This window comes from Solea senegalensis, unplaced genomic scaffold (genome assembly GCF_019176455.1).
Source record: "Solea senegalensis isolate Sse05_10M unplaced genomic scaffold, IFAPA_SoseM_1 scf7180000014350, whole genome shotgun sequence".
Classification (NCBI taxonomy): Eukaryota; Metazoa; Chordata; class Actinopteri; order Pleuronectiformes; family Soleidae; genus Solea; species Solea senegalensis.
In genome coordinates this window covers 1,075-22,424 of record NW_025321028.1, presented here as the reverse complement: position 1 = coordinate 22,424, position 21,350 = coordinate 1,075, and the positions used below count along the sequence as shown (strand labels likewise).

The window sequence follows — 21,350 nt, the reverse complement described above, 5'->3', positions numbered from 1 at the left end:
TAAGAAAAACTGCCCGTCGTATGAGAATGAAAACAACACACGGGGTTAGACGACAACCACAGCAACGTTTTGATGTAGAAACTGTCTGTGTAGGTTGGAAATTGTGAGCAGGAGAAGAGTTTGTTTTACCAAGCTCAGCTAGTGTACCACTCTAGCAGTGCAATAAACACTCGTTATAAAATCTGCAAAGGTCAACAAAAAAAAGTAACAAAACTTAAACACTTTTCTCACCTAAATCAAAAGTTTGATTCAGATGAGAAAAGTGCCAAGTCTTATGACCCGTGTAAAGTTTCAACCACGTCTCTACGTTAAAGTGTGACGACACTGTGACGCTCCGATGTGGCCTTTGTTTCCCATTCATGTGTATGTGGAAATTGCAGTTTTTTGCAAGTTTTGTCGCCGTGGTTACTTCAAAAGTCACAGCACACCATTCCCAGTGAAACTGCACGTTTTGATATAGGATGTGTGAGGGTTTCAGCGACGCTGTTGATTTGCAGGCACTGGAATAAAAAGAAGAGTTTGTTCTTTTTATTATAAACGACAACAAAAAGAAAAAAAAGATGTTTCCAGTTCTGTGAGCGCGATCACGTGCGCATGAAGTGTCTGTCACGTGATCAGGTGAAGTGGGCGGGGCCAAACTGGGCCTCGTGCAGCAGCTGCTGGATCCTGGTTCTGAGCAGAGACTGTTTTTCGGGACACAGTCGCCTCATGGCCGGAGCCAGACTCAGCAGGAAGAGCGTGACGTCGTCCCTCTGATCCAGCTCCAGGATCCGCTCCAGGTTCCTCTCCCTGCTCTCCGTCCTCCTCAGGAACGCCTCCAGCAGACCATCGTTGCTCCACCCCTTCGCTCGGTTCGGTCTGTGGTGGGAGACGCTAAGCTCCGCCTCCTCCTCCTCGTCCGTGTGGTCTAAAATCTCCCTCTCTGGGATTTCGTGGTGGTTCAGTCTGGACCCGGTGGCGTGTGGCGGTGAGCCCCCGGGGGTGTGGCGGAGCTGCAGGGGCTGAAGATCGTGTCGCAGGAACTCAGGCGCCGTCAGCTGATCTGAGGGCTGTGAGGAAGAGTGTGAAGAAGGTTAGGATGAAGTTAAAACCAGTTCTCTGGGGTTTACTTGCGCGTGCGCGCTGTGGTGCAGCGGGCGTCTGGCGTCACCTCGATCTTTGCATCTTTGAGTCTCACGACGTCTCCGTTGGTGGGAGACGGCCGCTTCCTCTGGACAAACTCTGAGAAGGACGAGGACGAGGACGTGGCGTCTGTGACGGCGACGCCTGGAATAAAACACAACGATGATCGCCGTTAAAGGGACAGTTCAGGGTTTTTTTGAAGGGTTGTTGTATGAAAGACTGACAAACTTGTTGTGTTAAGAACATGTTTCACGTCTTTATCTCACTGTTAGACAGACTTTTCCAACAGGAAACTGAACTTTGTAAACCACTCACTCTCCCACACCAAAGTCCACAGAGAAAATCAGGGATTTTAACATCACACACACAGGAGTTGTTGATCCACTGCTGCCTCCATCACTAAGTTCAAATGTCTGATTTTGTCAGTTTGGCTTTTGAAAACCTTTACTCTGAACCAGCGGCTCCTGTGTCCCCGCCAGCTAAAATCATTGATTTTCTCTATGGACTTTGGTGTGGGAGAGTGAGTGGTTTACAAAGTTCAGTTTCCTGTTGGAAAAGTCTGTCTCACAGTGAGATAAAGACGTCGAAATATCGTAGACTTAAGCTGTCACAGGTTTTATTGGTCTTCAGATTCTGAATGTAATATTGATTATAATTTAGGTGGGACTCAGAAACATGAATAAGAAACGTGCGCACACATCTTGCGTCTACACACCGTAGTTGTCGTCGTCGTCGCTCCGCACCTCCGTGGTCGTGCTGCAACCCATCACGTCGACTGCGTGGAGGTGCGAGGGTTGCGGCTCCAGGGCCCAGCCGTTTGTGCCCGCGGCTCTGGCATCAATGAATGGGTTCAGAAAGGACAGAATGGACGAGTATCTCCACGGCCTGTAGTTGAAGAGCCCGATGCCGCTCTCTCGTCTCTCCTTCTCGCGCTGCCTCTCCCTCCTGTGTTGGTCTCTGAGCGTCTTCCACTTCCTCCGGCATTCAGACTCTGAGAAACACAAACATCATGAGCAGCTGACTAACACACAAACCCGTGAAGCGACGTGACAGCGTGGGGACAAGAAGAGACTGAATACAAAATATCATTTAAGATGATTTAACTTGCAACAGAATAAACCTGTGTCGATTTACATGTATGTTAAATATTACAGATTATTGCCTTGAATTTAGGGTGAGATGGTGTGTTTTGATCCCTCCAAACAACCTCTGCTTCAAAACACCTGAACAAAAAAGAGCTTTTTTTGAAAACACTGGACATGAATGTGTAACTTTACCATCCTATGATTCCAGTAAACATTTTTATTTAAATGCTCTCTATTTAAGTACATTTTAAATTCTATTACGGTTTCCCTTTAAGTCGATGTGAAATTCTATTATCTGTAACACTATTTAATTTCAGATAATTCATAATTTGCCTCTTTTACCACTAAGACATTTAAATGATCTTACAGTTTTGTTGACTCACAGCCTCGTTTTGTAAAATATACTTGATTGATTTTGATTTCTACTCCAAAATAAAGTATATTTTATAATATACACTGAGGTAGTAATTTATTACGAACAGCTGACTGTTTTTGCTTAAATATTTAATACTTTTTCACAGGTTTTCCGTAAGTTTATTTTAGTTTAGTAGTGTATTACTCCTCAGTCGGAACTAATGTTCTTGGGGCCAAGAGTCAAAGCCGGAACACATTAAGACACGGACACATTGTTTTGATCTTTTTCAACGGAGGATTTCGTCTAAATTGAAAATAAATAAAGTGAATTATTTGACCGCGGTTGTGAACCAAAACTGTTCTCTTCGCGTTGACGGGCTCTCTTTACAGTTTATTGTTGTTTATGTTGTTGTTTTTATTACCGGGAACAGCGACGATCTCCGCCACCTGCCGCCAGGCGTCGCTCCTCATGTTTAAGTCTCGGTACGTCGGTGAGTTTGTGTCGTAAAGACTCGGGAAACCGGAAACCGCCATGATGAGCTTATACTCCATTTTTCTACTTCATTTGTTTAATAACTAAAACTTGTATATCTGCCTGAATCAGCGGAGGCAGAGGAGTGAAGGAAAAAAAACAACAACAGCTGTCACGACTTCCGTTTCCGGTGTGTCTCTAAAGAAACGCTATTGGCTGCAGTTGTTTTCCGCTGCCCATGGTGGGAGGAGTCCCGCCCACAACCTGCCTCTGATTGGTTGAATATCATCTCCTACCCCGACTTTAACCAATCAACAACGATCACAGGCAGTTGTATTTCTTTCTATTATTTATTTATTTTTAAATAATCCAGATAATTTCCGATAATCCAGTCAAGACAAAAAAAACTAAAAAAAACAACAAAAAAATCAAATTTAAAGAAAAAAAAACGAAAAAAAATTTACTCACGTTTTTGAGGTTTCCAAAATAAAAGTCTCTCCTCCTGTCTGTCCACACTAAAATATGACCAAGCCGTTTCCAAAATAAAAGTCTCAGTTTTAGATTCATCCACACTAAAACTGTGTTAGTTTCCAAAATAAATGTCTCACTTTTTGTTCGTCCTCATAGTTTCCAAAATAAGAGTCTCAGTTTCTGTTCGTCCTCACAGCTTCCAAAATAAGAGTCTCAGTTTGTGTTCATCCACACTAAGACAAAGTGATACAGTTTCCAAAATAAAAGTCTGAGTTTGCGTTCATTCACACTAAGACAACGTTATACAGTTTCCAAAATAAAAGTCTCAGTTTCTGTTTTGTTTGTGATTCAAATCATTTTCATACAGATGTGTCTCTGGATGCTAAAAAATATGTTTTGATTAATTTTTAAAAAGTGACTAATTGTTAAAATAACTCCCTCTCATTTAACGTCTAATGTTAAAAGTGTATGAAATAATAAAAGCCTGGAACACACACACACACACTCCCCACCCCCTCCTGGTTCCCATGGTTTTCCCAGGCTCGCTCCTGCTCTCCCAGGGTGTTTGACCTGACTTCATGGACCTCTGCCCTCTGTCTGCCCCTGCTGAGGATACACAGGCTTTTATTGTGGCGGAGCCTACGCTGGTCACACTACACAACACACACGCACAAATATGCATGCTAAATATGAGGAAATTTGTGTTTCACCAAAACGAACGCTGACAGAAACACAATACAGATTTTCAAAATAAAAGTCTCACTTTCTGCATGACCACAATAAAATTTGACCCAGCAGTTTCCAGGATAAAAGTTTGTGTTTATCCACACTAAAATGTGACCCAGTGGTTTTCAAAATAAAAGTCTCAGTTTTTGTCCAGCCGCACTAAAACACAGCCGCACAGTTTTCAAAATAAAAGTCTAAGTTTCTCTTCAAAAAAGTGATCCAGCCCTTTAATGCTGGTTTGTAATTTGACATGATTGTGTGACGACAGAAAACAACGTTTCTTCAAAGGTGACGTTTTTGCCACGTCCGACGTTCACTGTCGGATCGGTGAAGATAATGTTGAGTAAACCTCCTCCAGCTGCTCACACACACATCAGGTCAGGACGTGTGATCTCAGATGACCGCTCCCCCTGGTGACCGGACTCAACAATGACGCCCTCTCAGCACAAGCAAAGAAGAAGAATGGTCTTTCAGCACAGAAACACACAATCCTCCTTTTCTCTGCTCGTCCACAGGCTTCTCTTCCTCTGACTCTCTCGCTCTGTCCGCGCTTTCTTTCACCGGTCGAGAGGTTAATTCACTTAAACTGTGACTTTACTCACTACAGAAAATCAAAGTTCTGCCGCTCCATGTTTACGGGAAGTGACAGGAAATGAGAACCGGGGCATTTTCTGCTCTTTGTGAACGGAGTCAAAACTGAAACAGTAGATTTTTGTCCGTAAATTTGTCCAAAGCTGACATTTTAGAGGAAAACCGTGACTCATTTCACCACACAAACAAACTGTGATGTGAAAAGTGAAAAGTGAAAGTGAAATTTTGTTTCAGTTTCCACGGTTACGAATAATCTGGTTATTCAGAGGCTAATGTTGATGCATTTAATTTAATTGAACACATTAAACACATGTAACTTGTAACGGGACAAAGACGGAACCACACAGGACAGCGACAGACATGCGGCGCAAAAGGATTTGGTGGACGCTGCGAGACAGACAGTAGAATCCCAGGGGAAGACACTTTGAAATCTGATCACATTCAAAACCTCCTCCGTATGTGGTTTGAATCCGATCTCATGTGTTTTTTGTCCGTTCAGACTGACAAAGAATCAAACGAGACAAAATCTGGATGTGGTCCGCAGTCCAAACTACAGTCTCCGCCTCCTCAGCCGGCGTCATGTGACGCAGTTGTATGTTCACCTTCATTTTTTATTCTTTTGTTGTGTTATTGTTATTTAACAGCGACAAAGACTCTGAAATATTATCAAAACTGAGGGGACATTTCCAGAGACCACGCACACACACACGCACACACTCACACACACACAGATAACGTGCTGGGAGAGTCGGGGGAGTTGGATATCAGCTGATCGTGTGCGGTTGTGTGTCGTGGAGGGTCTGAGACGGACGAGCAGGTCGTTCCCACACCCACTCTCTCTCTTTAGAATGTGTCGCAAATGTCAACACACACACACACACACACACACGCACACGCACACAGAGGCTGAGTGGAACGTGTGGGGTCAGGAGGAGGAGAGTGTGAGGTCTGCACTGACTCACAGCTGCGTGTCAAACATGTCTTCATAAATACACATAAATCAAAGCAGCTTGATCAGCAGCGACGGGGTCACGTGACGTCGCTCTGACTCGACTTGTGTCGTAAAATCTACATCACGTCAAGTCTACAATATCTTGAGAACATGTTTCACGTCTTCATCTCACTTTCGTTTGTAAACCACTCACTCTCCCACACCAAAGCCCATAGAGAAAATCAGTGATTTTAGCTCACACACACACAGGAGCTGCTGGTCCTCTGCTGCCTCGTGTGGTCACTTTGTGTCACTGAGGTCAATCTGAGTGAAGGATTTCAAAAGCCGAAATGACAAAATAAGACATTTGAATTTAGTGATGGAGGCAGCAGTGGATCAACAACTCCTGTGTGCTGTGATGTTAAAATCACTGATTTTCTCTATGGGCTTTGGTGTGGGAGAGTGAGTGGTTTACAAACTTCAGTTTCCTGTTGGAAAAGTGTGTCTAACAGTGACGACAGCTCATATGATAGTTGTTAAATTCATATTGAGTGTATTTTGAATGAGAACTGAGGGGCGTGAACATGAAAGCATGCGTCACCATGTGAATTTCCAGACTGGATGCATCTTATGATCAATGACAACCAGACTCTCTCTGTCTAATGTTCTGTGTGTGTGTGTGTGTGTGTGTGTGTGTGTGTGTGTGACATACCTGTCACCAACTGCACCACCTCCCATCACTCACACACACACACTGCAGGTTGAAGGGTTCTCGTACATTGTTGAGTGTGTTGACGTGTTTGTAGATTAGAGCTTCAGGCCTCTTCAACACTTTGTTGCTGGGAACTCCTTCACCTCCTCCTCATCCTCGCTGTCTTCAGTCGTTCTCTAAAAGCTCCTGATAATATTAACGTTGACGAGACAGTTCAACAGGAAACTGACGCTATAGTATAAAATTTAGAAATCACGTGTTTGGCATGGCATTTTAAAAAACCAAACCCCACAGAGAAAATGAGTGATTTTAGCTGGCGGGACACAGGAGCTGCTGGTCTACTGCTGCCTCGTGTGGTCACTTTGTGTCACTGAAGGAAGTCTGAGTGACGGATTTCAAAATAAGACATCTGAATTTAGTGTTGGAGGCAGCAGTGGATCAACAACTCCTGTGTGTGTGACGTTAAAAAAAGCTAAAATCACTCATTTTCTCTATGGACTTCGTTGTGGGAGAATGAGCGGTTTACAAACTCCAGTTTCCTGTAGGTGCTGACTGCAGGGGGCGCACACGGCACAGGTGCTGACCGTGTCTCGCTCATACGGACACATAGACACTGCGATGTTGATCATCATCAAAAAAACCTGATGTCAAAACATGTTTGTTTGTTCACCTGACCCCCCCCACACACACACACACACAGTCCCCTGACACCATGCTGAAGGGAAACGAGGGTCAGGTGACAGGAAGGAAGTGGAGTAGTGCAGCACCTGCAGGTTGGCAGCCTGCACGTTTCCTTCATCACAACAATGGACCATTTTATCTTCAAACAACACACATTCATAGAGTGTGTGGGAGAGTGCATTAAAGACTGCTGATGGATTTTCACACACACACACTGACCTCACTTACAGGTGCAAACATCACAGTTTTATTTTGAAATGTAGGGATTTAAACCAATTGTATATCTGACATAAAAGAATATGTTTATTAATGACTGTGTGTGTATGTGTGTGTGTGAGTGTGTGTGTTGTTGATTGTTGTAGAACTTTCTAGCAGGCAAAGATATTTATCTTTCATTCTATTTATCTGTTCATTGTTGTAATTGGTGAAGAAGGCTGTGAAGATTGCGCAAGGAATACAGATCTCTTCTGGGAGACTGTGACATTGTGACGTCGACAGCTTGGGGCGCGGACATTCGTGTGCCATTCATGGACGTGTCGTTTGCATGGAACTGAATCCTTTGAACGAGTCATTGGCAACGAACCAGAGAGTCAAATCCTTTGAACAATTCCAATTCCGGAGTGAGTCAGGAGTTCAAAGAAGAAAAATGGCAGACGACAAGCCAGACCTAGAAGACCTACAACGGAAGCGATCAAATGCACAGCGGAGCCTAACAACGCGTATTAACCGCCTCAAAGTTAACGCTGGCCACCTAGATGAATTGTCGAAAGAGCTGACAGGAATGAAGAGCGATTGTGGTGTTTTCGTCGATGCCAGCAATGAATATAGTGAAGAACTGGGACAAATAGACCCAACGGACGATAACTGTGAACTGAGCAATGCCTTAGCAACGAGGGACTCCATTGTGCAAAGGTACCGTGAGACTATGGAAATGCTGTGGTTCAAGGATGCTGAGCCAAATATAAGCACCCTCGTGACCCGGTTCAATTCAGCTTTCGATCAGGCCGAGGTACTCGGTAGAAAAAGTGCACTACAGTGGTGTCAGCAAGAGCCCAGAAGGAAGGGACTGGATCAAGAACTCCACGAGCTCAGAGACGCTGTGTATGTTTGGAAAGACTATCAGCCATCCGGTAAAGAAAAGTGGAGACTCCTTTTAACATTGGAAATTGAAAAGGAGGAACTGATGGATAAGTGGGCATGTCGCGGTGAGATAAACGCAACGACCCCGCCAGCATACGAACGCAATGAAGAAGACAGCAGTGAGAGAAGTGAAGAGGAAGACAAAGGGAGCGAGCACAATTCTAGTACCACCCCACTTGTTCCTATTCATACCCACTCGGCAATCAGACAAGGTACCATGGAGACTGGATGTGGCACCAGCCCCCCTCACCAGCCCCCTAAATGGTCTCAACAAAAACCTAATCACGGACCTACTGTCAGTTTCGCTCAGCCTCCAACCCTCACTAGTACACCACGACCACCGAGGTTTCATACCGATCCCGCTAACACCAGCATGGCACAAGAGAGCACAGTAAATGCTAGCAACTTTGGTATGAACAGTTCCCTTGCCCAAATAAAATTCACACTAATAAACTTACCCAAATTCTCTGGACAGAGTAGAGATTATTGGCGCTGCAAGGCTGAATGGGTGAAGAAGAGAGAGTGATTAAGAGGCTTCAGTTGTTGGAAAGCATAAATGAGCCCGTAAAGAAAGACCTCCGATTGTCTTGTTGCAAGGACGTAAGTGTTGTTTCCAAAGAACTAGAGAGCTGCTACGGTGATATAGCAGCCACAGTAGAGGAAATTTTATTGGAATTACATTCCAAACCGGTTGTGAAGGATCCTCACCCTAGGGAGACGCTAGAGTTGATCTCAGATTTGGAGAATGCAGTATTGGATCTAACAGACCTAGGGTGGGAAGAAGCTATGAATAATCCCATAGTGATGCGGCCATTGGAGAGCAGACTCCCTAAAAGTATGCAAACTCAGTGGCTCAAAGAGGAGCCAATGCTGAGCAAAATGCTCTCCCTGGGACCCGTATCAAGAGACTCCTACTGTTCTTGCAAAGCAAAAACAAGATACTTAGAAGACTGGTGCGTTTGCCCAGTGAATCCAGCAAGCCAAGCCCTACTCATACTTCTGAAAGGCCCAATTACTGTGAGAAGTCAGCTGATTGCAAGAGAGAGGAAGGTGTTCATTAGAGCAACTGCAACTAAAGTCATAACCTGTACCGGAGATAACAAGCAGAAACCTTGCGCCGTGTGCGGTGAGGGAGAGCATTTAAACAGGGAGAGTTTAGGAAAGCCTTCCCGTCAGAAAGAAAGGTCCTAGTAGAAAAACCAAAATCATGCAAAAAATGCCTGGATAACCACAAAGCTGACGGTCCCTGCACTGCAAGGTTCCTCTGTAGAAATGTGAGGTGTAAGGACGGTCCGGCAGAACACCACTATCTTGTCTGCCCGAAGGCTACTGCGAAGTTGGGGAGACCTCACGGTTCCACAGTGGAGCAAGAGGCTGAGCTCGCCCAAATAGGATTATCGCCTGACCAGCTAGAAAGAGTGCGCAAAGTCTACACAAATAAAGTGACAATGACAGTGTGTTCCGACAGGAACCTGCTGAAGCTGCGTAAAGTCAAGCCAAAGCGCCCTATCCTCATGATGCTTATGTTCGTCACAACAAAAAGGGGAGACAGCATTGGAGCTATGCTCGACCTTGCCTCAGACATGAATTATATAACACACCAAGTTGCAGAGAAACTCAGATTAACTGGTGAATCTGTCCTAATTGCCTTGCATGGAGTAAAGACATTCAAAGAGATAATACAAACGAAAAGGTATCTTGTAACAATAAAGGTCTGGACTCTGCAAGGGACTTTGAGGCTTCGCCAATTGAACTGCTATGGGTTGGACACCATCGCGAGAGTGGGTCACGTAGTGACATCAGAGCACTTAGAGAAGTTCTTCTCGGGAATTGAACCAGGGGAGCTGACTCGCCCAGAATGCATCAATCTACTAATCAGCGCTGGAGAAAGCCCCCTAGCCCCAAATAAGCTGGTAAGCTCTCGAAGGACCCTTGGGATGAGTCCCTCTCTGACGAACTCCGAGGGAAAGCAATCGAGCTGTTCAAGGAGTACACTCGCTTGGGGAGCATCAAGTTCCTCAGAAGCCTCACACCCTCCGGCTGGAGGGGCGAGCCCTGGGGAATCACATTCTGTGACGGAAGCTGTGAATCTTACGGCGCTGTACTGTATCTGCGATAGGAAATGTCAGATAGTGTAGTTACCCGGTTGGTGGACTCAAAGGCCAAGTTAACCCCATTAAACCAGAAAGGCGACGCAGTCAAAGCCGAAATCTGTGGGGCTGTCTTCACCACACGCCTGAAGGAATACATGCTGAAGCATGGGAGATTGGCTGTGGAAAAGTGGTACCACTTCATAGACAGTCAGACGGTGCTGGGAGCCATCTAGCGAGACAGTTACGGATTTCAAACATTCTTTGCAAATAGAGTCGGGGAGATCCAGAAGGCTGGGCCCGTAACTGATTGGTGGTGGATCCCAGGTGAAGTCAACACGGTCTCTTGATTGTTCACCCAATCAAGAGACCGAGAGACCAACTTCGTGGGCGCCAAGCCAGTTTTAAAGGAACTCTACGAATTCCTGAAAAACATCAACAAAGAGTCCAAGTCCAGAAGAAGGCAACCGCCACTGAGACCGACTGGTCATGGGTGTTTCACCCAGCAGACTCTCCCCATCGAAACGGAGCAGCTGAAGCAGCAGTCCGTACACTCAAGAGAGCGTTGAGCAACATCGGGGTGGAAGGTAACCTGACAGCACTGGAGTTCCAGACTCTCCTCTACCTGGCAGCTAATCTATCAAACCAAAGACCAATCGGTGCAAGAGTCCAGGTACAAGACGAGACTGTGGAAGTCATTACTCCCAACTCACTTCTGCTTGGCCGTGCTGGGCCTAGCGGGGACTCTCAAGGGTTCGAATACCCTGTTGCGCACCTGAGAGCGGTCCAGAACGAGGTTGACAAGTTCTGGAAGCGGTGGAGCCAGCTGGCGGGCCCGGGCCTCTTCGTTTGACAGAAGTGGCACGCACCCGCAAGGAACGTCACAGTGGGAGACTTAGTGTGGTTGGCTGACCAGAACGCACTGAGAGGCCAGTTTAGGCTCGGTCGAGTTGTGGAGGCCCATCCTGATGTGAAAGGCGTAGTACGAGACGTGAAAGTGAGAACATGCCAAAGTTGTCCGGTTTTCAGTGGACAAAGTAAGAAAGGCAAAGAGATTGAGAACTGTCCCTTCACAGAGATGTCAGGAGGCTGGTGGTTCTGTTACCAGTGGAGGAACAGAAATAGATTCCCCACCACATGATGGTTTCTGGATCCGTCCAGAAATCCCCATTACGTGGTGTGTTTCGGAAAAAGGATCAAGACCCCCCCCTCCACCACCCTCCACGAGAGGCTGGTGGTGTGTTTCGGAAAAAGGATCAAGAACCCCACTCCACCATCCTCTACGAGAACGTCAGGAGGTTGGTGGTGTGTTTCGGTAAAGGGTGCCACTATGTCATCAAGGACAATGTGTTCAACCTTTATTTGTCATTTGTATCTGTTATTCATATTGTGTGTAACGTTCGCACCCAGCGATGTAGCTTTATGTACCTATTTTGAAAGGTAGAATTCGTAGTTGTTGTGGCCTACTTAGATTCAGGAATCAGTAGGCCAAGTGGGAGGTACAACTTTCTAGCAGGCAAAGCTAGTTATCTTTCATTCTATTTATCTGTTCATCGTCGGTTTTACAACCTAACTAACTTCTAACTACTAACTGACTGCTGTTTAACCGTGTATGTGGAATAAACCTTCAGAAAGACAGTCGAGTTGTACCCGCCGTACTTGTTCTGGTTACCCTTTCCAGAAGGGAGCATTGAGCTGAAAGGATCAACCAGCAGAAATCTGGACAATTGTCTTGTGGGAACGAGGGGTCGAGTCGTGTGAGGTCTGAGGCGTCGTAAGGACGGACGGACGTGTGGCGAGCACCGTCTGACCGAGTATAATGCAGCACTTCCCTCCATTCTCTCTCTCTACACACACACACACACACACATACACACACACACACAGGCATGCACACACATAGTGCTTTCCTGCTATAGGATGGCCCAGCTTGTCCTCTGTGACCTCTAATAAACGTGTGATATCATCACACACAAACACAGATTCACGTGTGTGCGTGTGTGTGTGTGTGTGAGTGCGTGTGTGTGTGTGTGTGTGTGCATGTGTGTGTGTGTGGCCACTCACAGGATGATTGGGTTTCAGTGAACACAGTAAGAAGTTGTGGAAATGTCTGACATCAGTGTGTGTGATGATATCACAGGTTTATTCACTCACAGATGAAAGTTTTGAAATTAGACTTGTGGTGTTGTGTGTTGAAAAAAAGTAAAAACTATGAACCACTAAAACTCTACTTCAGTTTAAGTCGACGATAGCTTTAAGAACATGTTTCACGTCTTTATCTCACTGTGACACAGACTTTACAACAGGAAACTAACGTTAGTAAACCACTCACTCTCCCACACCAAAGCCCATAGAGAAAACCAGTGATTTTAGCTCACGGGGACACAGGAGCTGCTGGTCCACTGCTGCCTCGTGTGGTCACTTTGTGTCACTTAAATAAATCTAAATTAAGATTTTCAAATGCCGAATTGATAAAATAAGACATTAGAAGTTAATGATGGAGGCAGCAGTGGATCAACAACTCCTGTGTGTGTGATGTTAAAATCACTGGTTTTCTCTATGGGCTTTGGTGTGGGAGAGTGAGCGGGAGTGAGAGTAAGTTTAAATGATCAGATTTGACTTTTCAATCTGAAAACTGCTGCCTTATATAATCTCTCTCTCACACTCACACTCACACACACACACTCACGCACACTCACACACTGGATCAGACAGGAGTTATTATCAGGAGAGAAGAACCAGTCCAAACTAAACTCTCTCAAATTTGAGTTGAAGTGGGCGTGTCCAGTGTGTGTGTGTGTGTGTGTTGCTGCTGCTGGAGTTTTCCCACGGAGCCTGACACACACACACACACACACACAGACACACACACACACACAGACAGAGCGGCGAGCAGTCGAGTGTCAGTCGTCTCTGAGGCCACGGTGAAGGATTATTGAGCAGAGAAAATTAGTTCACCCATTACAGGTGGGTTTTTGTCCTTTCTCTTTGTTTACTTGTTTACTGCTGTCAAACGTACACATGTGTTTGTTTGTTTTCAAAAATACTGCATCACAAGAGAAACCCATCAAAAATGATCAAATTGTGGATTCAACTGAAGAAAAATCCACTGTAAATGTATGTGTGATATTGTATTTGCACATGTGTGCATGTGCTTCTCTGACCTTTGTTGTTGTTGTTGTTGTTGTTGTTGTTGACAGAGGAGCTCAGCTCGAGGGTCTGGTCGCCATGAAGCGTCCGTGTGAGGACAGCAGCTCAGCGGAGAGCGACGTGGACGTGGACGGTGACAGGAACGTTTATCCAGGGTGAGAACGCCTTATTCTCCTTTCTGCGTCTTTTCCACATTTATTTAATATAAAGAATTACGAACACTGCATTTCTTAAAGAGATCTTAAAGCCAATCATTTAATTAGGAAAAATGTTTTTGTCTGTTGCCAAAATGTTGAACTTTATGTCTGTGAATCGTTAAAAAAATGATAATATTTAGAGGAAAAGAGAAGTGGTGTCATTTAAACATGAGATTAAATGAACTAGATTAATTAGAGTGAACACACACGGGTTTATGATTCTTCTGAATTAAATGAACATTTTACTGTTAAATTGTTCTCATTTAATTAATAATAAAAACACATTATAAATGCTTCAATAAATAAATAAATATAATAAAATCATACATACGTTGATTTCCAGGCTGATGAAGGTCAGGATGATCAGATGTGGTTCGTCACCGACGACGACGACGACGACACAAGTGATGGCGAGAAAGAAACGGAGAGGGGTAAAGATGTTTTTAAAAGACTGATGTTTTTGTTTGTTTCACTCATTCACTCATTCATTCACTCACTCATTCATTCACTGATCAGATAATTGAGAAGAGACGCAGAGACAGAATCAACAACAGTTTGTCTGAGTTACGGAGACTCGTCCCCACAGCGTTTGAGAAACAGGTGATTCATGTTTTAAATATTTTCATTCTCATTTTAAGTCCATGTTGTGTTTTATCATGGACTAACAGAAACTAAGACTTTTATTTTGAAATCTGTGGGTTTGTGTTTTATCATGGACTAACAGAAACTAAGACTTTTATTTTGAAATCTGTGGGTTTGTCTTTTATCATGGACTAACAGAAACTACGACTTTTATTTTGAAAACTGTGGGTTTGTGTTTTATCTTAGACTAACAGAAACTAAGACTTTTATTTTGAAAACTGTGGGTTTGTGTTTTATAATGGACTAACAGAAACTAAGACTTTTATTTTGAAATCTGTGGAGTTGTGTTTTATCATAGACTAACAGAAACTAAGACTTTTATTTTGAAAACTGCAGGTTTGTGTTTTATCACGAACTAACAGGAACTAAGACTTTTATTTTGAAATCTTTGGGGTTGTGTTTTATAATGGACTAACAGAAACCTAAACTTTTATTTTGAAATCTGTGGGGTTATGTTTGAGCACGGACTAACAGAAACTAAGACTTTTATTTTGAAAACTGTGGGTTTGTGTTTTATCAAGAACTAACAGAAACTAAGACTTTTATTTTGAAATTTGTAGGGTTGTGTTTTAGCATGGACAAACAGAAACCTAAACTTTTATTATGAAATCTGTAAGGTTGTGTTTTAGCATGGACAAACAGAAACCTAAACTTTTATTTTGAAGTCTGTGGGACACGCACACGTTAGTCCCGTGACTCACTCCGACCTTGGTCCTGGTCTCATCAGGGTTCAGTGAAGCTGGAGAAAGCAGAAATCCTGCAGATGACCGTGGACCACCTGAAGATGCTGCAGCTCACTGCAGGAAAAGGTAACAGCGCATGGACATCAAAGCTAAAGGGAACTCATTTGCTGTGGCGTTCCACAGGGTTCAGTACTGGATCCGCCGGGTTTTTCATTATAAACATTAAAATTATTCGTAAAAAAACAGCGTCAGTGAACAAATACACTGGCGTCCATTTTGTAAATGACTGGTCTCAGTTGAGAGTGATAGGTGATAAAGCAGGGGAGGCTTTTGGGCAGAGCTTAGTCATTGTAAGCTCCGCCCCCCACTTTTCCCCCGGCTCTGTAGACACTGACGGCTTCTGCTTCTTCTTCGTTTGTTTGTGTGAAGGTTATTTTGACACCCACGCTCTGGCCCTGGACTTCCTGTCTCTGGGTTTCAGGGAGTGTCTGACGGAGGTTTCCCGTTACCTGAGCGCCGCTGAGGGCGTGGACTCCGGCGGCGACCCCCTGCGCTCTCGCCTCCTCTCCCACCTGGCCTCCTGTGCCTCACAGCGTGACGCCGCCGCCGCCCTGACGGTCGCCTCCCACGCTCCACAACATCATCCTCATCATCATCATCATCAGCCGCCTCCCACTTTCCCTCACCCCCTCCACCCTCATCACTGGGCCGCCGCGCTCCGACACATGCCGACCGCCACCTCCTACGGACTGAGTGGACTTCCTGTTCTGCCAAATGCTGGAGGAGGTGGAGCCCCCCAAAGGCCGACCGAGCTATCACAGCCCAGTGTCACCTCCTCCTACCCCTCCCACCCAGACTCCACCTCCTCTTCCTCGCCAGCCTCCTCCTCTTCATCCCTGGTACTCCCGTGTGGCCCCGCCCCTCTCTCCACCTCCCTCCTCTCCCTCTCAGCGACATCGTTTCCCATCACGCTCCACGGAGGTTTCCCGCTCTTCCCTCCCTCCTCCTCCTCCTCTTCTTCACAGACTCACAACGCTAAACCCTACAGGCCATGGGGAACCGAGGTCGGCGCGTTCTGACCTCTGACCTCTGCTTACTAACTCGCAGTTTAACAAAACCTCCACCTGGGAAGCTTTTGTTGTTTGGTTTACTCACAGAAGTGAGCGCAGCGTGAGCGCAGCGTGAGCGCCGCCTGCTGCTCACAACATGTTCGACTTACTGCACCAAACCTCATAGAGAAAACCACTGAGTTTAACATCACACACACAGGAGCCGCTGATCCACCGCTGCCTCCATCACTAAATTCAAATGTCTTATTTTGTTAAATCGGCCACTGACATCCTTCACTCAGATTGACCTCAGTGACACAAAGTGACCACACGAGGCAGCAGAGGACCAGCAGCTCCTGTGTCCCCGCCAGCTAAAATCACTGATTTTCTCTATGGGCTTTGGTGTGGGAGAGTGAGTGGTTTACAAACTTCACTTTCCTTGAGGTTCAGTGGATAAAATCAGTTTTTCCTTGCCATGTTGAGCCTCTTGGTCTGGGGCTGGTTCTCGGCAGCAGGGGGCGCTCACAGCACAGTCAGCACCTGAACTCTCCGGTTAAAGCGTCCGTAACAAATCCTCTTGTGTGTTTTAAAATAAAAGAGTCGTCACATGTGTGACGTGTGTCCAAAGACAACACACTAACTTTCTGTGATTTTGCCAAAAAATAAAGATGATGTCATCTCTGTTATTAACAATAATAATGTGTATTTAAGCATGTTATTCAAAGGAGTCGTCATTTGAAGGTTTATTTTTACAAACATCACATCATTAGGAACAGAAGAGGAGACGCAGGCTCTTTCTTTAAGGTGACATCAAGGTGACCATGTTGTCTGGACTTAAAATCTCGATCCAGTATCCGTCTGGATCCTGAATGAAGGCCAGGTCCTTTATTTTCCCTGAGGAGAAGGAATCGCTGCCTCAGTGAACACACACACACACACACACACACAGAGCGCCACCTCCTGGTGGAAACTTGTGAAGCAAAAGCAAAGAAGACAAAGACCAACCTGAGTCTGGCTTCTTGACAAACGTGGCTCCACGCTCCTCAAAAACTCTGCAGGCGGCAGAAACGTCGGGGACGGAGACGCCGATGTGACCTGAGACAGGACACAAGATTAAAGGGACAGTTCCTGTTTTTTTTTTTTGTTTTTTTTAAATGTGGAAGACACAACTTCAGTCTGAACCTGGCACACAACAAAACCCACTCACTCTCCCACACCAAACCTCATAGAGAAAATCAGTGATTTTAGCTCGCGGGGACACGGGGGCTGCTGGTCCTCTGCTGCCTCGTGTGGTCACTTTGTGTCACTTACAATAAATGAAATTTAAGATTTTCAAATGCTGAATTGACAAAATAAGACATTTAGTGATGGAGGCAGCAGTGGATCAACAACTCCTGTGTGTGTGATGTTAAAATCTCTCTGGGCTCTTTGGTGTGGGAGAGTGAGTGGTTTACGAACTTCAGTTCTTAAGACATCGTAGACTTGAGCTGACGTAGATTTTATAACATAAGTCTTTTATTCTGTGGCAGCTCTGACTGTGTCATTCAATAACACTGAATAAAATGAGATTCAATTAGATTCTATTGTCATTGCACACACACACACACACACATACACACACTCACTCACACACACACACACACACACTCACCAAACCCCTGCGGTGCTTTGTTTCCGTTGTGATACGACAGGTTTTCATCAGACTCTGAACCCCAGTTACTGAAACACACAAACATTATAACCATCACAACAAAACTCTGTGACGTGTGTGTGTGTGTGTGTGTGTGTGTTGTTATCGCGACTGACTGCGTGAGCTCGATGGTCGCTCGGCGAGAGAAAGTCCACGCCGTCCTCTCTTTGACGTTGGCGGGAATGTCCGACTTGTCCTCGTAGCCCAGGAAGTAAAGGGTGAATCGCATCGAGGGGAAGTCGATCTTCTGCAGTAACCTGAAAAAAACCACAGGGGGGCGTCAGTGTGTGTGTGTGTGTGTTTGCCGGAGATCCACTTCCTGTTTGCCACCTCGCCTGCACCACATGTGTTACTAGCGTATTCCACCAGGGGACTGTTGTTAAATGAAGTTGTTAAATGACATTGTTGAATTACGTAGTTAAATGAAGTTGTTAAATTACGCCATTAAATTACAACGTTAAATAAAGTTGTTAAATTACGCCATTAAATTACAACGTTAAATGAAGTTGTTAAATTACATCGTTGAATTACGTCGTTAAATGAAGTTGTTAAATTACATCGGTTAAATTACATCGCGAATTACGCCGTTAACGAAGTTGTTAAATTACATCAAGTACCGCAAAGCAGCTAAATTACATCGTTGAATAACGCTGGCAAACGAAGTTGTTAAATTACATTGTTGAATTATGTTTCTAAATGAAGTTGTTAAATTACATCGTAAGTAAATGGTTAAATTGCTATCGCTGAATTACGCCTAAATGAAGTTGTTAAATTACATCATTGACTATGTCGTTAAATGAAGTTGTTAAATTGGTTATCGCTGGAATTACGCCATTAAATGAAGTTGTTAAATGACATTGTTGAATTACGCCGTTAAATGAAGTTAAGTAACGCATCGCGAAATTCGCCGGCAATTGAAGTTGTTAAATGACATTGTTGAATTACGCCGGCAATGAAGTTGTTAAATTACATTGAATTATGTTGTTAATGAAGTTGTTAAATTACATCGCTGAATTACGCCATAAATGAAGTTGTTGGAAAGCAATTGCTACTGGGCTGAATTACGCCGTTAAATGAAGCTAAATTACATCGCTGAATTTCGCCGCAATCGTTGTTAAATGACATTGTTGAATTACGCCGTAAGCAAATGAAGTTGGTTAAATTACATCATTGAATTACGTCGTTAAATGAAGTTGTTAAATGACATTGTTGAATTACGTAGTTAAATGAAGTTGTTAAATTACGCCATTAAATTACAACGTTAAATAAAGTTGTTAAATTACGCCATTAAATTACAACGTTAAATGAAGTTGTTAAATTACATCGTTGAATTACGTCGTTAAATGAAGTTGTTAAATTACATCGGCAAATTACGCCGTTAATGAAGTTGTTAAATTACATCGGCAATGAAGTTGTTAAATTACATCGCTGAATAACGCCGTTAAATGCTGTTAAATTACATTGTTGAATTATGTCGTTAAATGAAGTTGTTAAATTACATCTAACGAAGCATAAAATTACACCTGAATTCACGCCGTTAAATGAAGTTAAATTACATCATTGAATTATGTCGCAAATGAAGTTGTTAAATTGGTTATCGCTGAATTACGCCATTAAATGAAGTTGTTAAATGACATTGTTGAATTACTAAATGAAGTTGTTAAATTACATCGCTGAATTACGCCAAGTAAATGAAGTTGTTAAATGACATTGTTGAATTACGTCGTTAAATGAAGTTGTTAAATTACATCATTGAATTATGTTGTTAAATGAAGTTGTTAAATTGGTTATCGCTGGAATTACGCCAAATGAGTTACAATTACATCATTGAATTACGTCATAAATGAAGTGTTAAAATATACGTTGAATTTCCTCAGTCAACAAGTTGTTAATGACATTGTTGAATTACGCCGCAAAATGAAGTTGTTAAATTACATCATTGAATTACGCCGCAGTAAATGAAGTTGTTAAATTACATTGTTGAATTTCTCGGCCGTTAAATGAAGTTAAATTACTTCTATTAAATTACATCGTTAAATGAAGTTGTTAAATTACATCGTTGAATAACGTCGTTAAATGAAGTTGTTAAATTCCGTCATTAAATGACATTGTTAAATGAAGTTGTTAAATGACATCGTTAAATGAAGTTGTTAAATTACATCATTGAATTACGCCGTTAAAATGAAGTTGTTAAATTACATTGTTGAATTTCGTCGTTAAATGAAGTTGTTAAATTACATCATTGAATTACGTCGTTAAATGAAGTTGTTAAATTACATCGTTGAATTACGTCGTTAAATGAAGTTGTTAAATTACATCGTTGAATTACGTCGTTAAATGAAGTTGTTAAATGACATCGTTAAATGAAGTCATTTAAATGTGGATCCGGTCGGGGACTCACGTCATTCCCAGGACACGGGTGTAGAAGTCCAGAGATCTGACCGGATCTTTGACCCTCAGCATCGTCTGCTGCATCATGTAGTCCTGCAGAGACACAGTCGTCATGACAACAAGAGAGAGAGAACAAAACCACAACAAAGGAATTGTCAAAGTTTAAAAGAGACAAAGACGTCCTGACGGTGAGGACAAATCATGACGCAGCAGAAAATAAGACAGGAAACTGGCGTTTGTAAACCACTCACTCTCCTACACCAAAGCCCATAGAGAAAACCAGTGATTTTAACATCACACACACACAGGAGTTGTTGATCCACTGAAGTCTAATGTCTTATTTTGTCAATTCGGCTTTTTAAACTGTCACTCAGATTGACCTCAGTGACACAAAGTGACCACACGAGGCAGCAGTCGACCAGCAGCTCCTGTGTCTGAGTGAGCTAAAAATCACTGATTTTCTCCATGAGCTTTGGTGTGGGAGAGTGAGCCTAAAGACTAAAACCTGTTTGTCTGTTCTTTGGTTGACGCTGTAACTCACACAAACATGAACTTTCCCTTTAACATGAGTTTTTTGTGTGAGTTTGTCCTTTTTCTCTCTTAACAATAGAAAGAAAACCTCCTGAGAGACTTCAGAGTCAAAGTTTGTGAGCGTTCAGGTAACTGCACACCTGGAGACACTGTCACCAGGCTCAGAGCTGACATTACAACACACACACACACACACACACACGGCAGATGGATAGACATCAGTCTAATTCACTGAAAGTACAGATACATAAGGTCACACTGTCGTTACCTTGGTGATTGGGTCACCGTCTGTGCAGACATCGGACGCAGCCTGGTCCGACAGTCCACCTCTGCCCTCCATGACACACACACACACTCTGAGACACACACACACACACTCATTCTTCTGCTGCTGCTGCTGCCTTCACGTGCAGCTCGTACAGTCTGAAGAAGCAAAAAAATCACAGAAACTAGAAAATATTCACATTAAAGAAGCAGAAAAATCACAGAAATGAGAAAATATTCACATTAAAGAAGCAAAAAAATCACAGAAATGAGAAAATATTCACATTTTAGCATCTGATATCATGTGATTGTAAACTTTACTTAAAAATAGAACAAGGATCATTCATGTTTCTGGAAACAAAATTTAAAAAATAAAAA

The 21,350-nt window shown here is 43.6% G+C and overlaps 3 protein-coding genes across 4 annotated transcripts; 1 reads left to right on the top strand and 2 right to left on the bottom strand.

The window, feature by feature from the left end:
• Positions 1 to 77: 77 nt before the first annotated feature.
• On the bottom strand, positions 78 to 3,218 carry LOC122761143. Its single transcript, XM_044016325.1, has 4 exons — positions 2,984 to 3,218; positions 1,838 to 2,113; positions 1,151 to 1,266; positions 78 to 1,049 (listed from the first exon to the last, which is right to left on the bottom strand). Exons 1-4 carry the CDS (start codon positions 3,111 to 3,113, stop codon positions 615 to 617), a joined length of 957 nt encoding a protein of 318 aa, XP_043872260.1. The 5' UTR covers positions 3,114 to 3,218; the 3' UTR covers positions 78 to 614.
• A 10,028-nt stretch (positions 3,219 to 13,246) lies between these two features.
• Positions 13,247 to 16,320, top strand: LOC122761142 (hairy/enhancer-of-split related with YRPW motif protein 2-like). 2 transcript variants are annotated; one of them, XM_044016324.1, is made up of 6 exons: positions 13,247 to 13,342; positions 13,576 to 13,680; positions 14,066 to 14,153; positions 14,239 to 14,322; positions 15,092 to 15,173; positions 15,477 to 16,320. In XM_044016324.1, the coding sequence occupies exons 2-6, from the start codon at positions 13,604 to 13,606 to the stop codon at positions 16,124 to 16,126; spliced, it is 981 nt and encodes a 326-aa protein (XP_043872259.1). In that variant the 5' UTR covers positions 13,247 to 13,342; positions 13,576 to 13,603; the 3' UTR covers positions 16,127 to 16,320. The 2 variants fall into 2 exon arrangements, with proteins under 2 accessions (XP_043872259.1, XP_043872258.1); XM_044016323.1 differs by having other exon boundaries at positions 15,092 to 16,320.
• Positions 16,321 to 16,824: 504 nt separating this feature from the next.
• LOC122761145 (lactoylglutathione lyase-like) lies at positions 16,825 to 21,082 on the bottom strand. The gene is made up of 6 exons (XM_044016330.1): positions 20,977 to 21,082; positions 20,188 to 20,270; positions 17,903 to 18,043; positions 17,748 to 17,815; positions 17,102 to 17,191; positions 16,825 to 16,990 (listed from the first exon to the last, which is right to left on the bottom strand). Exons 1-6 carry the CDS (start codon positions 21,046 to 21,048, stop codon positions 16,896 to 16,898), a joined length of 549 nt encoding a protein of 182 aa, XP_043872265.1. The 5' UTR covers positions 21,049 to 21,082; the 3' UTR covers positions 16,825 to 16,895.
• Positions 21,083 to 21,350: the final 268 nt, after the last annotated feature.